The 18210-nt window shown below is 35.0% G+C and overlaps 1 protein-coding gene across 1 annotated transcript; it reads right to left on the reverse strand.

Moving 5' to 3' along the window:
- Positions 1 to 12651: 12651 nt before the first annotated feature.
- Positions 12652 to 14095, reverse strand: LOC138338043 (uncharacterized). The gene is made up of 4 exons (XM_069288506.1): positions 13790 to 14095; positions 13686 to 13744; positions 13350 to 13530; positions 12652 to 13245 (listed from the first exon to the last, which is right to left on the reverse strand). Exons 1-4 carry the CDS (start codon positions 14093 to 14095, stop codon positions 12652 to 12654), a joined length of 1140 nt encoding a protein of 379 aa, XP_069144607.1.
- Positions 14096 to 18210: the final 4115 nt, after the last annotated feature.

The following is an 18210-nucleotide window of genomic DNA, read 5'->3' on the forward strand; positions in this document are numbered from 1 at the left end:
GAGGATGTTTGATGAAGAATTAGGGTGCTTTTATCTAAGATTTCAGCTGCGACTTTGAAACTAAAAATTAAGTGCATTGTCTTTTGCTATTGTATAGGCGATATCAAGAATATCTTTTTCATGTTGTTCTTTATTTGGTCAAAGCGTTAAAGCTAAACAATGAATCGAATACTTTAAAGCTCAGGTATTGCTTTGTTCGTCATTGAAAAAAATTAAGAAGAGACTGTCTTTTAATTTTCAAAACATTATAAGTAAAACAAAAGGACTATATTTTCTTTTTAGTTATCAGATTATATTTTGCTTTCAACTGCTAACTATTTTAGTTTCTCCAATTATTGGTCTTAAAAGTTAACCACCATATTTGCATTGAATGTTATTGTTGTCTGACCAACATAATAATTTAAATGAACTTTGAGAAAACAATCTTCTCTGTAGCATACATGGGTCAAAGGCATTGTTACTTGATATTTCTATATTGTTAACAATTTATCATTCACTGGTGTTAAAAATGAAATTTATACACCGATAATAACAAAGAGAACCAAGAGGATCAGAAAAGTTGAACATGCTACTTTAGAGAAGCCTCCTACTATTAATTACATGGATAAGATGGTTAGATAAATATATGAGTTGAAAATACACCACATATAAATATAGTTCTCTTTTAGCTATCATGACGCTTTGATCAACATACGCATTGATTAACCCTTTCGTATCATTATTAAAAGTGTGATTCATGTAGTTGCTTTTTTCTCATTGGTCAGGCTGAATTTACTGGATCGGAGCTGCATATTATGGACCTAGACCTGTATTAGAGTTTATGACCCTCAACTTTTCCAAGGCAAGAGTCAACCATAAAAAAGAGCCCAAACTCTTTTTTTTTTAGTTCCACTTTACTTTTACTTTCTCAAATTCTCTATCTTAGCTTTTCTCATATGTCGAAATGGTTGCTATGATGCTCAAAACTATACTTATAACATTAACAATGTATAGAGAGATCAATTTTATATGACTTAGGTAACACATGAAGATTTTAGTTCCTCTTGGAGAACCTGTGTCATATGTTGTCTATTTCTTTAATTATCAGAATTAGGTCTGTTTTTTAATGCCCAGTAAGCTCTATTCTCCATATATAGCTTAACAGGGGTGAACATTCCGTCGAGAGTTATTTTAGATAAAAAGAACTGAGCATATTAGTCGAGATCATGAAATTTGTCCAAAACTAAGTAATTTTCAAGGGCAACGACCTTCAATTATTAATGTAGCAAGTTCGTTTGATTATAACTTTAACGTATAATGATCTCCAAGAGCATCATCATAAAGTTTTCACAAAATGTGGTAATGCTTTAGCTAATTTTGTGTTTCTCCTTACTTTTTAATAATTCAAGCATGTTCAATTCTTCTTAGATAATGACGGGCACTCTCTTATTACAAGATATTTAATTTTAAGTGCTTAAACCAAACTTTTATCTAATCATTGATAATTATGATTGTCACTGTTCATCTCACTGCTTATATAACACCATCTAATAATTGAAGAAAAAGTATTGTAAGTTATACTACGAAAGGGACTAGGACCAAGTGATTACAGGGATATGAAATCGTATTAGAATCTAGATCATGAACTCTTTTTCATCTTCATTTACTATGTGAAAAATTTATGAAAGAAGTTGACAAAATGAGGAATAGAAGCCATAATTTGGAAACATCATCAATGTCTTTTACTTATTACTTTGGACTCCAACTGAAATGTCGTACCACCTGTTAAAATAGGATATTCTCATGATCTAAATGAAGACTCAAAAAGAGTTGTTACATTTTTGGTGTATTATGTCTATTATAACAATACTTGCAGACTAGCAGACATCGATTCCTTATTACATTTTTGTAACATCTAGAAGTGTTGCTCAATATCAAGCTCCTCAGTTTATTTTTTGAGTATGAATAGATGTTGCTCTTTGTTTTTGGGGCAAGCCTGGCAATCCCATCCCAAACAAGGTACACTTTGCAACAACATTTTCTGATAGAACATTTCATTCTTTAATAATACAATAAGGTTCAAATCCCTCTCTTTTCTTTGATGACTTGATTTTCTTTTTCAAATTTTAAAATTTTTTGTTCTCATTCTTTGCTAAAGGTGTTAAATAGATCAAATCCTTATGCCAACCTATGCCTTCAGTCCCTCATCCCCTACAATACATCCAAGAATAAGAGCGAGGCAACTACAAGCTATTGATACACACCAGAATTGAGGAGAATGTATGCTCATTTTCAGCCAAAAGCATTCTAAAGTTGTCAAGGATCATTTTTTGTTGTTGTTGCTTCTGCTATTCAAACAATAGAAATGGTATTTCTTCTTTTTATTTGGTTGTAATTTTTCACTCTAAATGAACAGATTGAATTAAGCTCCTCAAAGTAAATATTTTTTTTAATGAAGATCATCCATCTATGAAGACCTTTCTGTTCTCTTTTTATATAAGCTTATTGTATGTTCTCAATTTTGTTGGTCTATGATTTAGATAAAAAGATTGTTTGAACTTGTAACCTCAAACATTCTTTGTCATTATCTTGAACTTAATTATGATTTGTTTAAAATCTAAGTCAAGTATAATATTTTGATAAAAGTAATGAAAAAAGAATAAAGTTTGGCTTGTTGATATATTACTTTGCGCCTACATGCATATTGCGATTATTGTTGTGAAAAATTCAGCGTGTGACAACTTAAAGATGTATGAGTTCCACTAGGGCAGTCACACAAAAAAAGGCGTGTGTGTGTAGATGAAGTTGATCAAAATGGGATGATTTACCAGAAATAACAACATATAGTTGACACAGTTCAACTCAGGATATCTGTTTCTGGTGGTATTCCTTTCTTTTGGATATGTAATATGTTTAAATTAAGATTTAAGTCATACACAGACCCTTAAAGTCGTTCTAATATTTTATTTAGTTACTCCAATTCAATCTTTTTTCCTATTGAACACTTATATTACGATAAATTTGTACCTATTAGACATTTTTTGCTTACATGACACTATGTGTGTAGTACACACCTAAAAAGCGTGGAAGACATTATTACTTAATAAAAAGATTTTTTTAGAAAAAAAAATTAAAAAGTAATATCTCCTCTTCTTCTTTGACTCAACTTAACCGCCATTGCTACCAACTTTTCTCAATCACCATTCTTTCTCCGGTCATTTTTTTCATCTTTTATTTTTCAAGCCATCGTTTTTTCCCCTTCTTTCACCACCCACCACCGACATCACAAATATTTAAATATATTGTGGTAAGAAATAGAATCAAAAATAATTTTGAGAAAACTCCATTTTTTCCGACGAATCTGAAATTATTTTTTTCAAAATCGTTAAGAAATTTAAATCCTAAAGAACCACAACATAGAAGAAAAAAAGTATCAACAAATCTAAATTAATATTTAAGAAAGTAGTGAGATTAGGAGAAATACCAATTACAATAATGAGTAAGATTCAAGGAGAAGGATATGTAGATGGATGGAAAACAAATTCATATAATTTTGAATTGAAAGGAAAAAGAGTCAAATCCAAAATAACTATCGAAATGCTTCGATTTTGTGTCTCGTGCTAAGGAAAACGGTGAACGGATGTCAGGGAAGGGATGGGATGGGATGTTATGGGAAGAAGAAGAAAAGGGGACAGAAATTTTTTTTTAATTATTTTTTTTAGTGAAAACATAATTTTTTTTTAAATTTATGTTTAAGTGTTTTAATGGGCCCAACACCACATGTCTCTTTTTTATTAGCTATTATGTCACGTCAGCAGCGAGTGTAGGACACTCTATCTTTACTTTTAATTAATTGTCAAAATATGTTCAATAGATATTTTTTAAGATAAAAAAAAGTGTTCAATTGAAACAAGCATAAGAATAGATGTCTTAATAAAATATGTGAACAACTTTAGGTGGCTATAGATAACTTAAGTCATAAATAAAGATGTTTTTGATGCAAAATTTAATCACATATTCAACATACATTTGCATCAAATAGTATTAAATGTTCATAGCTGTCTTTGAACTTTTGCATTTGTCTGTGGGCATTATAAAGTAAAATATTGGGCCCATGTTGTATGTTGGCACTAAACAGTAAAATATTGGAGCACGAGCCATTCCCACAAAGATCAAGTTTCATAGGTGTTGATCTCCCATTGTTTACGACAACATTAAACACATTAGAAGATAGCAGGGATTCAGATCTATGAGGGATAAAGTACTGATCATCCTCACTCACTGTTATTCTAGAGTTTAAAATACTAAGATTATCAAATTTAATTAGATAATTATGGAATAGCATATTTATTTTCCTAGTAACATATCCTCTAAGATAATCATTTCCTAGAGAGTCTTCAGACCATGGTGGAGGTTTCATCAAAAACTGTATATCATTTGTTGTAGCTCTTCGACATCCTTCTGTTGCTAAAGTATGAGCTACTACATTTCCTTCTCAAAAATTATGCCGGATCTGGGGATTCCCCATTTTCTTCAGTGCAAACCTACAATCATTAACAATGTTAACAAAAAGTGGGGAAGGATGGTTTAGTTGCATGATCACCTTTGTCGCATCTGTTTCAACTTCAATAATATTTAGGTTATTAATTCTAGCCACCTCAAGACCTTGAAGGAAAGCTTGGAGTTCCATATAGGTATGATTGATGCCTTTACTTTTTTTTATAGAAGAGTGCAATCCATTTTCCCTGATAATCACAGAACACCCCCCCCCCCCAATACCATTAAGTCGATGATCGTTATTATAGGAACCATCTGAAGTAAGTTTGATTCCTCCCATTAAAGGAGGAAACCATCTGACCATAACATCAGAATGCTTATTTTCACAACCTATAGTGTGAGTAGTATATTTAAATTCCAGAATACAGGCTATAAGGTGATGAATGTTGATGGCTCTGACATGATTATTAAAAATGTTATGGTTCCTGTTAAGCCAAATATGCCAAAGCGCAAATAAATAAAAGAAATCCCAGGACAAAAGGTGATTTTCAAATATATGATTTAATGATTTGAATCTTCCAGCAAAAACTCGATAAAAGATGGGATACTAATGCGAAATTCCGACCAAAAAGTGAGAACAACCGGGCATTTGAAGAAAATATGGTAAATGTTTTCTTCTTCTTGATTACAAATATTGCATATTGACGAAGAAATAATGTTAAGTCTATGCAAAAATGAATTTGAGGGGAGGCGATTATGAGAGCAAAACCAGAGAAAGAATCTGATTTTTCTAAAAGTTGGTGTTTCCCAGATCCATTTACAATTAGTATGAGATAAAGGGGGGGGGGGGTGATAGAATATATGCCTTCACTTAACAAAGTAATGGACCAGGTCTCTTACTACACTAATGAATAAAACCAGAAAGTTAAATGCAGTAAAATCAACACAATGATTTTACGTGGAAACCTCCTTGCTTAAGGGAGTAAAACCACGACCTGTCTCACAGGATTTTCAATCGTTTTCACTAATCTTCAAAAGCAAAAGTAAAACACGATTACAACAAATGTGAGAAGAAGTTTTTAATCTCACGTTTAAGCAATAGTATCTATTGCTTAATAAGCCTAAGTAGAAATGAATCTACCCACTAAGCTATCCCACTTAGATAACTTAGAATTTCAACACTACCCACTGATTCCTTTATAGTTTCAGGAATAGTTTACAATATAAGAACAAGAGAATATATTCCTAAACAGCTACACTAAAAGCTCCAGAGATTTGTGCTGTTCTTGGAATGATTCTGCCTTTGCTTGGTAGTATCCTTTGCAAGAGTTCTTGAAAAAATTCTTATCAAGTTGCAAAAACTGCCAAAGATGTTTAGGAAAGTGCCTTTTATATGGACAAGTCACTTTCCTTAAACTCTTTGTCATTGGTTGGAGAAGTCTCACTTTCTGACGCCATCGGGAAGTGTGCACCTACTTTCTGTACCGTCTCCAGCTGGCAGACAACAGGCTCGTCATCATGAGAGCCTGGTACCTCTACAAGGTCCCTGGGTTTGTTTCATCTTCAACACTCAAGTAAGAAACCTGGTACCTTTACAAGGTCCCTAAATTTGTCAAATCATCAAAACTACAAATAACATTTTCCCCCTTTTGATTATGACAAGCAATGAACTAAGATCTTCTCCAACTTTGTTCCCCCTTGCTATATTCCCCCTCACTGTATTCCCCCACATGTATATTTCCCCTCACTGTATTCCCCCATGAATAATCACTTAGCTACTTACAGTTTTACTTCCCCCTTTTGGCATCATAAAAAAGATATGCAGTAAACCAGTGATGTCAACAAAAAGACTGAACAAGATCAAAGCTAAAGAGCAATCAATTAGTAAGGGAAAAACATTCATAAAAGAGGATAAACAGAACAACAGAGGAATAAGTTAACCAGCATGCCATCATAACATTAAAACATTAAAATCAAACTGAATATCCATCAACACAAAGATAAGCCACACAAAAAAAATCGACACATGGGTGGGTTATTTAACAGGCTAGGAAGAGGGGGGAGGATGAGAGAGGGACTGGATGATGTGAGTGAGTCTTGCATTGGCAGCATCATTATCTCTAATAGCCTTTTTCTGCAATGCAGTGATCTTTGCCTTCAACTCTACATTCTCTCTCTCCAAAGCTTGTACCACTGAAGAACCAGGTCCCTCATGTTGTGCAGTAAGCAGTTCTGCTTTGAGTATAGCAATCTCGGCCTCTTTACCACTCAAGCGCACAGTGAGCTCCTCAACCTCGTGCTTAAGTTAATCCTGATCTTCAATAAGTTGACCCATCTTGCTCTTTGGATAGCCTCTTCCTTCAATGCACTCGCACTCAACCAAGGTACTCTCGTAGATAGTCTGTTTAATCGTCCTAACCTTTCCAACACTGAGAGGAATTCAAAAATGTTTGAATACTTCTGTGAGGAAGTATTCGTAGCCAATTCCATGAACACCTTTCCTCTCGATGACGGTTTTGTAGATATGTTCAAGCATTAGACCTGGGAGATTCAAGGCTTCGAAGCTACACAACATCTCCATTACAAATAAGTCAGCAGCAGTTGCTACTGTCCTCTTTTCAGTGCAAGGAAGGAGAACTTTGTTGATGAACTCAAAGACCAACTGGTACTCACTCTTCATGATTTTCTTATAAATCCCAGCAACCTTGGTTGTGGGTGTCTTAGAAATCACAGAAGCAAACTCATAAGAGCAAGTTCTGCCCAGTACAGACCCGGTCCCCTCTCTAGGCACCCGGAGAATTTTGCTGAACACACCCTCATCTAGATGTATAGCAATGTCATTAACTCGTGTGAGGATGCTCCCATCTTCCTTGAATTGAACATATAGTAAAATTCGCGAACTTCTTCTTCATGGAGGATGGGGGATTTTCTGTTGAACAAGTGTAGCCAAGATAGGATCTCTATCATATCGTGAAGAGAGTCCATGCCAGGAAGAGTTATGATTCCCATATCAAAAACTTTTCCTGCAAAGAAGGCTTGCTTTCTCAGGCTGTCAATAACTTCCTGCATGTTGACACTCTCCTCTCTCCTGGCTTGGGAACCAGGTCCATGTGACCTCTTCCTTTTTCCCTCAGAACTCTTCTTTTTCGACTTTGTGTTTTCAACCTTCTTTGAAACCTTTCTTTTTTTCTTCTCTGACCTTTTCTTCTTAGTTTTCTTTTCCTCTTCCTCACCAGACAACTCAACAACATTAGTCTCAGGAATTTATGAAATTTGATACCTTGAAGGTTCTAGCACTTCTAACTGCAGCAGTAGAACGTGCACTGGCCTTCAAGGCATCAGCCATCAAATTTTGAGTAGCAGACCTAGTGGTAGGTCTTCTCCTAGGGGCCTCTTCAACCTCTTCGACAACCTTCTCCTTCCCTTTTCTAGATATTTCACCTTCTCTTTGCTCAACCTTTCATTTTAAAGGTTCCTCCTCACTTTCAGAGTCAGAGGAGGAGGAAGAAGGGTACCTTTCTATATCAGGAGTTTTATCAAAAATGGGTTGAGTGTTTCTTACCTCTTCCCTCTGTAAGACTTCAGTTTGCTCCGCCAGTGCTTCTTCCCTCATCATAGCTAAACTCTCAATCACCAACTCTTCACTTGCTGCCAATATATTGGACTCAAATACCTTATGCTTGGGTAGATCTCCTTCAAAGAGATTGTCAGGCAGCATATCTTGGAACGGACCAGGTCCAGTAGGCAAGCATGAGCTGTTTAGATCTATGGCATAGAAATGGTTATCGGGGGTGTCTTATTGAGAACTACAAGCGGAATTGGGTCTGGCCTGTACAGGAGATGGAGAATAGAAGGCAAGTGGCTCTATTTTGCTAAGAGCATCTAGCATCTGTTTGGAGGAAGAGGAGGGAGAACACATGTTTGACACACAAGAAAATGGTTTTTCGAACAGAGAGAGGAAGAAGAAGAAAAAAAGTTTGCCTTTTTAATTTGCTTAAACCCTTCGTGAAATAAGAAGAATGTTAAAGGACAATGTGGATTTCAAAAAGAAGTAAATAGGGTTTTTAAAAGGCGTGAAAAGGTGTCCGGTCCATGATTGGATGTGTCCTTTGAAAGAGAAACGATGGGACTAACGGTCAGAGTGACCGATGACTAACACATGTCATTATCAACGGTCATATTCTTTAGTTTCAAATTAATGTAGAAATGCTAACCTAGACATGCACTAGGTACCATAGCACAGTTACAACCTCATTCCACAGTTGTTCTAGTCATTTCTCTTGCTAAGCAGGTCCTTCCTGAGAGTATACCTACAAAAGGTACAAAAAGGATCTTTATTCAGATATTTAAATATTCACACAAAGGATACCTGCACTACAATTTTAGCCATCAAGGGAGTTCAACTGTTGGAAGCTAAGAACATCACTTAGAGATCACATGCCCAACTTCAACCGATTTATCTCAAATTGATCTTTGTTGAGAGACTTGGTGAAAATATCTGCAATTTGCTCCTCCGTTGGACAATACGTGAGCACAATATTTCCCTTCTCAACATTATCTCTCAAAAAGTGATGTCTAACATCAATATGTTTTGTTCTCTTATAATGGACTGGAATTTTTCCCATACTAACAGCACTAGTATTGTCACACATAAAAGGAATTGCATTGATGTGAATCCCGAAATCTTCCAAGTGTTGTCTGATCCACACCAACTGAGAACAGCAGGCTGCAACAGCTACATACTCAGCTTCAGCAGTTGAAAGAGCCACAGAGTTCTGCTTCTTGGTTCCCCAAGAGATGAGTGATGATCTAAGGAGATGAGTCATTCCAGAGGTGCTCTTTCTGTCAACTTGATAACCAGCAAAATCAACATCTACAAAACCAACCAGGTCAAAAGTTTCACCTGCTGGATAGAAGAGAACCAGGTCCCCTGTTTTCTTCAAGTATCCTAGATTACGTTTTGCATCCTTCAAGTGTGAATCACGAGGGCATGCTTTAAACCTAGCACACATTCCGACACTATAAACAATATCAGGACTGCTAGCAGTCAGATACAACAAGGATCCAATGATTCCTCTGTACATTGTTTGATTCACAAGAGTATCATATTCCTCTACTACAAGCTTGGATTTTGTTCCCATAGGAGTATCAATAGGTTTAGAGTGAAACATATTGAATTTCTTCAGCAACTCCTTAATGTACTTCTCTTGACAAATTGAAATCTCATTTGATGATTGCTTGATTTGAAGACCAAGGAAGAATCTCAATTCACCCATCATGCTCATTTCAAATTCCTTTCCCATTAATGCTTAGATTCTTCACACAAATGTTCTGAAGTAGCTCCAAAAATTATGTCATCTACATACACTTGAATGATAAGCAATTCTTGTTCTCTTTTTAATAAGAACAAAGTATTGTCTATCTTGCCTCTTTTGAAACCATTCAATAAACTTTGACAGCCTTTCATACCATGCTCTTGGAGCCTGCTTCAGACCATACAGAGCCTTATTCAATCTGAACACATGATCTGGTAGCTCAGCATCTTCAAAACCTGGAGGTTGTTTGAAAAATACTTCCTCTTTGAGATCTCCATTCAGAAATGCACTCTTCACATCAATTTGATACAGCTTGAACCCCATGAATGCAGCAAAAGCTATTAAAATTCTAATAGCCTTCATTCTGGCAACAGGTGCAAAAGTCTCATCATAGTCTATTCCCTCTTCTTGATTGTATCCTTGAACCACCAACCTGGATTTATTTCTAGTAATCACTCCATTTTCATCAAGATTGTTTCTGAAAACCCATCTGGTTCCTATTACTGTTCTGCCTTCAGGTCGAGGAACTAGGTACCATACCTTGCTTCTTTCAACCTGATGAAATTCTTCTTGCATAGAGTTGATCCAATCTGCATCACCTAATGCTTCTTTCATATTCTTGGGCTATATAGATGATATGAATGCTGAGAATGCAACTAGATTTCTTGTTTTTTATCTAGTATGAATTCCAGAATTCAAGGGAGAAATAAGATTATCAAGAGAGTGTGATGAACTATGCTTCCATCCTGATCTTGGAGCAGATTGGTTGAGCTGATCAGCATGTTCTTCTTTATCAATAGAGACATCATTTTCTGGGAAATTTGATGTACTCTGGCTGGAATTATGAGTAGTACCAGGTACCTCATCACCCTTTTCAACCTCAACAGCCTCTTCAGGTAGACTATGATTCTGATCATCACAGTCATTTTTCAGTTGTTGTTCTGCATCAGCTTCACTTCCTTCAATTTTCTTTGAATTGAGCAGCTTCATCACATCATCTTCATCATTTGATCCATTATTATTCAAGCTTCCATCTTCATCAAATACAACATGAATATTTTCCTCAATGCATTGAGTTTGTTTGTTGAATATTCTGTAAGACTTGCTAGATGAAGAATATCTAACAAACACTCCTTCATCACTCCTAGGATCAAATTTACCCAGATCATGCTTTCCATTGTTCAGCACAAAACACCTGCATCCAAATTCTCTAAGATAGCTCAGCATGGGCTTTCTGTTGTTCAGCAGCTCATAGGGGGTCTTATTCAAAACAGCTCTTATCAGACACCTGTTGGTAACATGACATGCTGTGTTAACAGCTTCAGCCCAGAAATTTTGAGGGAGATTTGATTCAATAATCATAGTTCTGGCAATGTTCACCAAGGTTCTGTTTTTCCTTTCCACTACTCCATTTTGTTGAGGAGTTCTTGGAGTAGAAAAATTGTGACTCCTACCATTTTCCATGCAGAATTTATCCAATTTTGAGATCTCAAACTCAGTGTCATGATCAGATCGAATGCTGCAAATGACTTGATTCAATTTTGTTTGAATCATTTTGAAAAACACCACCAACTCCTCAGTTGTGTCTGCCTTTGATTTCAAGAATCTTGTCCAAGTATATCTCGAGTAGTCATCAACAATCACCAAAATGTACTTCTTGCCATTTCTGCTTTGAACCTTCAAAGGTCCACACAAGTCCATGTGAAGCAACTCTAGTGTTCTTGATGAAGTTACCTGCTTTTTAGGCTTAAATGATGATCTGATTTGTTTTCCTTTAACACAAGCTTCACAGATTTTATTTTCAGCAAACTTCAGCTATGGCAGAACTCGGACCAGGTCCTTAGAAATCAGTTTGTTCAATAAAGATGAGCTCACATGCCCCAGCCTACGATGCCAAAGATCAGCACTCTCATTCTGAGCACTAAGACATGTCAGGTCATCTCCATGAGACATTTCTAAGTTGGACACATACATATTTTTACTTCTTTGAGCAGTGAGAATTACCTTCGTTGTAGTTAAACTCACCACAGTGCACTTCTCATAAGTAAATTTGACTTAATTTCCTTTGTCACAGATTTGAGACACGCTCAACAAACTGTACTTTAACCCATCCACATGATACACATTGTCAATTGAATCTTCAAGTGATCTTCCCACTTTGCCAACTCCAAAATGTACCCCTTCTTTCCGTCACCAAAAGAGACACCTCTTCCTTGAAGTGTCTTGAGTAAGAGGAAATTTTTCACATCACCAGTCATATGTTTAGAGCATCCACTGTCTATATACCAACATTGACTGCTGCTCCTCTCACTCACCTGCACCAACAATCACTTGTTTAGCTTGGGAATCCATTTCAATTTGAGTTCCCAGAAGGCAGACAAAGGAGTGATAAGATTGTATTTAGTTCAGTGGGGTAGATTTGGAGCTTTCTAACAAAACACATTGAAGCAGTGACAAATTTTTTCTTTGAAAATCTGTGAGTTGAAACATGCTTTGGAGGACCAGGTCTCTCTTTTGGTAAATTTTGCCTTTCAACATAATTAGAAAGTCTTTCGTAGGAGTTTCTCCAGCTAGCACACTCTCCCTTCAAATGCCCATTCTTACCACAACGAAGACAAAGCAGATTGTCAGACACAAACACATACTTACTGTGAGGATTATAAGGAGGAGTGATGTTCAAACTTCCTAGTCCTTTCTTATTGAAATTACTCTGATTTGTTGCATTTGACAATAACTTTGAGGATTTTGTCCACTTAAGAGAATTTTCAAGTTCTTCCTTAAGTTTGACAATATCTTTTTCTAGTTTGTCGCTCTTTTCCAACGACAAGCCAAGGTTTTTCTCAGAGTTTTTCAATTTTTCTTAAATTTCAGCTTGTAGACCATTTGACATTCCATTTAGCTTTTCAGCTTCTTCAGTTATCTGATTCAACTGGTTCTTAAGTTCAGAATTATCAGACTCTAGAGACACCATCCTCGACATTTTCTTTTCAAGTTTAACTTTGTTTTCAGTTAAACTGTCAAGTTCAGCATTCATGGTGTCTCTTTCAGATGTTAACTCAATTACAGAATCAATCATGACTTTTGCAAAAGTTCTCAATTTTTTAAGAGAATATTTATCCAAGTCATTTTTCATATCAAGAAGAGTTACCTGGTTGTCCTCTTCTTCATTTTCTGTATGAGCCATGAGAGCAAACATTTCATTGAAAACGGTTTCCTCCTCATGTACAGCCACCAACGAAACATCATTTGGTTCATCAGGGTCTTCTGAATCACTTGAAGAATCACCCCATGCAGCAAGAGCCTTTTTGACCACCAAATCTGCAGCAGCTCTTCGATCTCTCTTACCGAGTACCAGGTCCCTTCTATTTTCTTTGTCACTTCTTGGTTTTTGATGTCCCTTGTTTTCATTCTTGAGCAGAGGACACTCTTTGATAAAGTGCCCAGCTTTTCCACACTTGTAGCATGTATCACCTTGAGTAGCATTTCGAGTACCATTTGTTCCTCTTTTAAAAACTTTGTTTTTCTCACAATTTTTTGAAATCTGCTGATGAGATATGCCATATCATCATCACTTGAATCTTCATCTGATTTGTACTTCAGCATTAATGACTTATCCTTTTTGGCTTCCTTCTTTGATAAATCGTAATTTTGATTCATCTCATGTGTCTTCAGATTTACAATCAAAGCATCCATAGTCAGCACCTTCAAATCTTTGGCTTCTGTAATGGCATCAACCTTACTTTCCCAAAATTTTAGAAGAATTCGAAGCACTTTTTGACTTGTTTGTTCATGCTTATAGGTTCACCAAGACTTCGCAGCTCATTTGTAATGGAAGACAATTTTGTGAACATGTCATGAATTGTTTCTCCTTCCTTCATTTTGAAGTTTTCATACCGTGAGGTAAGCATGTCAATCTTTGATTCCTTGACTTGTTCAGTTCCTTCATGAGCAGTCTTCAAACAATCCCAAATTTATTTAGCAGACTCACAAGCTGAAACCCTGTTGAACTCATCAGGTCCTATCCCACAGACAAGAAGAGTTTTTGCTTTGTAGCCCTTTCCAATCTTTTTTCTATCAGCTTCGTCATATTTCTGTCTAGGCTTTGGAACAAGATTAGTTTTCTCTCCATCCTTTTCTTCCATCATTGGAATAAACGGTCCATCAAGTACAATATCACATAACTCGCTGTCTTCAGCCATGAGGTAATCATGGATTCTAACTTTCCACCAACTGTAAAAATGTCCATTGAAACGGGGAGGTCTTGTTGACGACTGACCTTCTTCAAGATTAAGTGGAGCAGTCATTCTAGAACAAATATCACTTCCTTGGTGTTAACCAAATAGGGAGTGCCTGCTCTGATACCACTTGATAGAATATATGCCTTCACTTAACAAAGTAATGGACCAGGTCCCTTACTACACTAATGAATAAAACCAGAAAGTTAAATGCAGTAAAATCAACACAATGATTTTACGTGAAAACCTCCTTGCTTAAGGGAGTAAAACCACGACCTGTCTCACAGGATTTTCAATCGTTTTCACTAATCTTCAAAAGCAAAAGTAAAACACGATTACAACAAATGTGAGAAGAAGTTTTTAATCTCACGTTTAAGTAATAGTTTCTATTGCTTAACAAGCCTAAGTAGAAGTGAATCTACCCACTAAGCTATCCCACTTAGATAAATTAGAATTTCAACACTACCCACTGATTCCTTTATAGTTTCAAGAATAGTTTACAATATAAGAACAAGAGAATATATTCCTAAAAAGCTACACTAAAAGCTCGAGAGATTTCTATTGTTCTTGGAATGATTCTGCCTTTGCTTGGTAGTAGCCTTTGCAAGAGTTCTTGAAAAATTTCTTATCAAGTTGCAAAAACTGCCAAAGATGTTTAGGAAAGTGCCTTTTATATGGACAAGTCACTTTCCTTAAACTCTTTGCCATTGGTTGGAGAAGTCTCACTTTCTGACGCCATCGGGAAGTGTGCACCTACTTTCTGTATCGTATCCAACTGGCAGTCAACAGGCTCGTCAGCGTGAGAGCCTGGTACCTCTACAAGGTCCTTGGGTTTGTTTCATCTTCAACACTCAAGTAAGAAACCTGGTATCTTTACAAGGTCCCTAAGTTTGTCAAATCATCAAAACTACAAATAACAGGGGGTCAGATGATTTTGTAAGAAGAAGCACGAGAGAACATACCATTACTATTAAGAGACCAAGAAGGGAAATCAGTCTTCCATAGACATTCCGTAAAAATAACCATAGAGATTCTATGCTTAATATCCTCAGGAAAGACGAAGGAACAATTTTCAAATTTCCAAGAATTATTTGTTTAAATGTCACTGATGGTCATATTAAGATCGGTAAGATGTAGAGGGTCGTGAATCAAAAATCTAATATTGCAATTCGGAGGAATCCAATTAGCATCCCAAATACTTATGTGATTATCTGTTACCGCATTTCAATAAATACTTTTCTTACAGAATTCCCAACCACATCTTATATTTTTTGTGATCGTTGATTTACACGATCTTGTAGAGCTACCAGCATATTTTTTAATTAGACAACTAGCCCAAAGATGATTTGGATTTGAAAAAAGTCTCCAAGCAAAACTTGCTAGAATCGCTTTATTTTTTATCTTTGCTTTAGTAATGTCCAGAACACCTTCCGATTTTTGTTTAGTAACAATATCCCAATTAAGATAATGAAGCTTCTTGTTAATTGAGGTCGACCCCCACTAAAAATCACGCTGGATTTTATCTATCATTCTAAGGGTGGAATCTGGTATATTTGTAAATTTGCATAGCGTAGTTAGAGATAGTGTTTAAGGTGGCTTTAATTAGGAGTACTTGTCTTGCTGGATTAAGGAAATAAGTCTTCTAATTAGCTAATCTATTATTAATTTTATCAATAATATAATTAAAATCTGAGTGTTTTGGTGTCCTAGAAAGAATAGGGAACCTTGGTAAACTCCAAATTGGGAGGATTGTTGAATTCCTAAAGAAGAGGTGGCAAGGGATATGAACTCTTGTGAACAAGAAGACTTAGATCTATTTATGGATTGCCCAGAGAGGGCACAAAAATTCTTAAGGGAATTAGCAATTGTGTCAACATTCTTGGGATGAGCTCTAGCCATAAGGGTAAGGTCATCAGCATAAAAGAGATGTGAGAGGGGAGGTGCCATATGATTAATTCTTATCAGTTCCCTGACTCCCAAGTTAACTTGATGACTAATGTGAAGAGACAACGTTTTCATACAAAGGATGAAAATATATGGGGACACAGAATCACCTTGTCGAATCCCTTTTGATGGACTAAAAAATTCAGTTTTAGATCATTAACCAGAATAGATATGGTATTGGTGGAAATACAACTCATAATGAGAGATCTAATGTTATTAGGAAATTTGAAAAATTTGAGGGTTTTATAAATGAAAGACCATTCTAACTTATCAAAGGTTTTTTCCAAAACATTTTTTAGAACAAAACTTCCACCTTTCCTCTTAGAATTTTTATTTTATTGAATAACTTCATGAATAATAATAGCATTATCCGTTAACCTCCTACCTTTTGAGGAAACTACTTTGACAGGGTCCAATAAGAATTTCTAAAAATTGGTTTCAAACGATTTGCAATAGTTTTTGTAATAATTTTATAAATAGTGTTGCATAAAATGGGTCGAAAGTTATAAAATAACCTCGTAACCTCGTAATAAAATAAGTTCAGGAGGTTAATATGACCTTAGTATAGTATAAGTGTGTCTCTGGGATTTTAGGCATAGGTTGAGGGGGTACTTGGGCATTATCCCAACATTAAAAGCAAAGGAAACTTTTAAATTATTTTTTATCATACAATTTATTAATAAAATAAAAATAAAAGATAATAAATTAATTTAAAAAATTTAAAGTGAAAAGAAACTAAAATAAATATTTTACAATGAAAGAAACAAAGTTTTATCATATTTAAATATGTGTACTAATTAATTATAAAGTTACCAATTATATGTCCAATTTATGCACTCTTCACTTGCTTTAAAGAGAGGGTGCACACTCTCTATGACATGTCAGCATTTGTGTTGTACTTATTCATTTTAAATTAATTTAGGGGGTGGGAGGTAATAAGACTCTAGTTAAGTTTAGATGTATCTCTGAAATTTTGGTCATTGTCTAGGGAGGGTACTTATGCATTTTCTCAAAATATTTTCTAGAAAAATATTTCTCATGGAAAATTATTTTCTTCATACCAAACACAGTCTTAGGGTCTGTTGGAAAGCCACTTGGTAATTGGAATTGGTGTAATTACTAGGATAGTAATTATCAGCCTAGTAGTTACACTGTCTAGTAATTAAACTGACTTGTTTGGTTGTCACGATGTAATTACATTATAATTACACATGTCATGTTTGGATGTCACATGTAATTTCACGTGTTCTCTTTGGATGCACCATTGCAAACACAAAATTAAAATAATTTTAAAAATGAAATTAATTATTTAAAATTTATACTAAGCAAATAAGAAACTTTATAAATGACAGTAAATAAAATGTTTAAGACATATGTTCATTTTTAAAAATATATTGATTAATAAACAAATTTTCTATAACTAATACTATGAAAAAATAATTGATTTATATTTTTTCAAATTAATATATTTCAATTGAATTGATTGTAACAACTAAAAGTATGAAGTTTATACGAATATCGTAAAATACATGTTTGATAAAAACACTACTGAAAAATAGGCCTGTGGCAACATGGAGAAAACCATTGCTATAGATATACAAACCGTTGCCATATATCTAGCCCAATGGGTTTTCAAGTGTTACATCAGCTCGCGTGGTCATAGAGCTATGACAACGGTTAATGCAACGACTGAAACGTCGCATCGTCATAGACACTTCTATAGCAACGGTTATGCCGTCCTTCTCATGCATCGAAATAGTTGGTATATGCAACATTTTATAAGCGTTGTCGTAGAGATCATATTGCAACACTTATTTTATTTATAGCAACAGTTATTTTTATAAAAAGTAAACGGATTTCCAGTTCTAATGCAACGACTGTTAAACCTATTGCAACGATTTCCTATTCTATTATAAGCTTTGTTGTAGAGTACATATTGCAACACTTATATTATTTATAGCAACATTTATTTTTATAAAAAAAATTAACGTTTTTCAGTTCTATTACAATGATTGCCTATTCTATTGTGATTACTTATTTTATATATTCAACGTACGTACGGTTCTAATTGATTAACAACATATTGCAATATATATATGATCAACATGAAATAGAAATCTTAGTTGTAAGACACTAGCAAATATATATATATAATAAATTATAATACAATATATATACATATATAATTGGTAATCCTTCCAAAAAGTTTTATAAACATCACAATTCAAAAGATCTAACAA

The sequence above is a fragment of the Solanum lycopersicum genome, chromosome 8 (assembly GCF_036512215.1).
Source record: "Solanum lycopersicum chromosome 8, SLM_r2.1".
Classification (NCBI taxonomy): domain Eukaryota; kingdom Viridiplantae; phylum Streptophyta; class Magnoliopsida; order Solanales; family Solanaceae; genus Solanum; species Solanum lycopersicum.

Bases quoted from the DNA above. Each gene is read 5' to 3' on its own strand.
- LOC138338043 (XM_069288506.1), bottom strand. From the start codon at position 14,095: ATGACTGCTCCACTTAATCTTGAAGAAGGTCAGTCGTCAACAAGACCT. The intron at 13,745-13,789 runs GTTTCAGCTTGT...GATTGTTTGAAG, and splicing joins GACCTGATGAGTTCAACAGG to ACTGCTCATGAAGGAACTGA. The intron at 13,531-13,685 runs GTATGAAAACTT...ATTTTGGGAAAG, and splicing joins ATTGACATGCTTACCTCACG to TAAGGTTGATGCCATTACAG.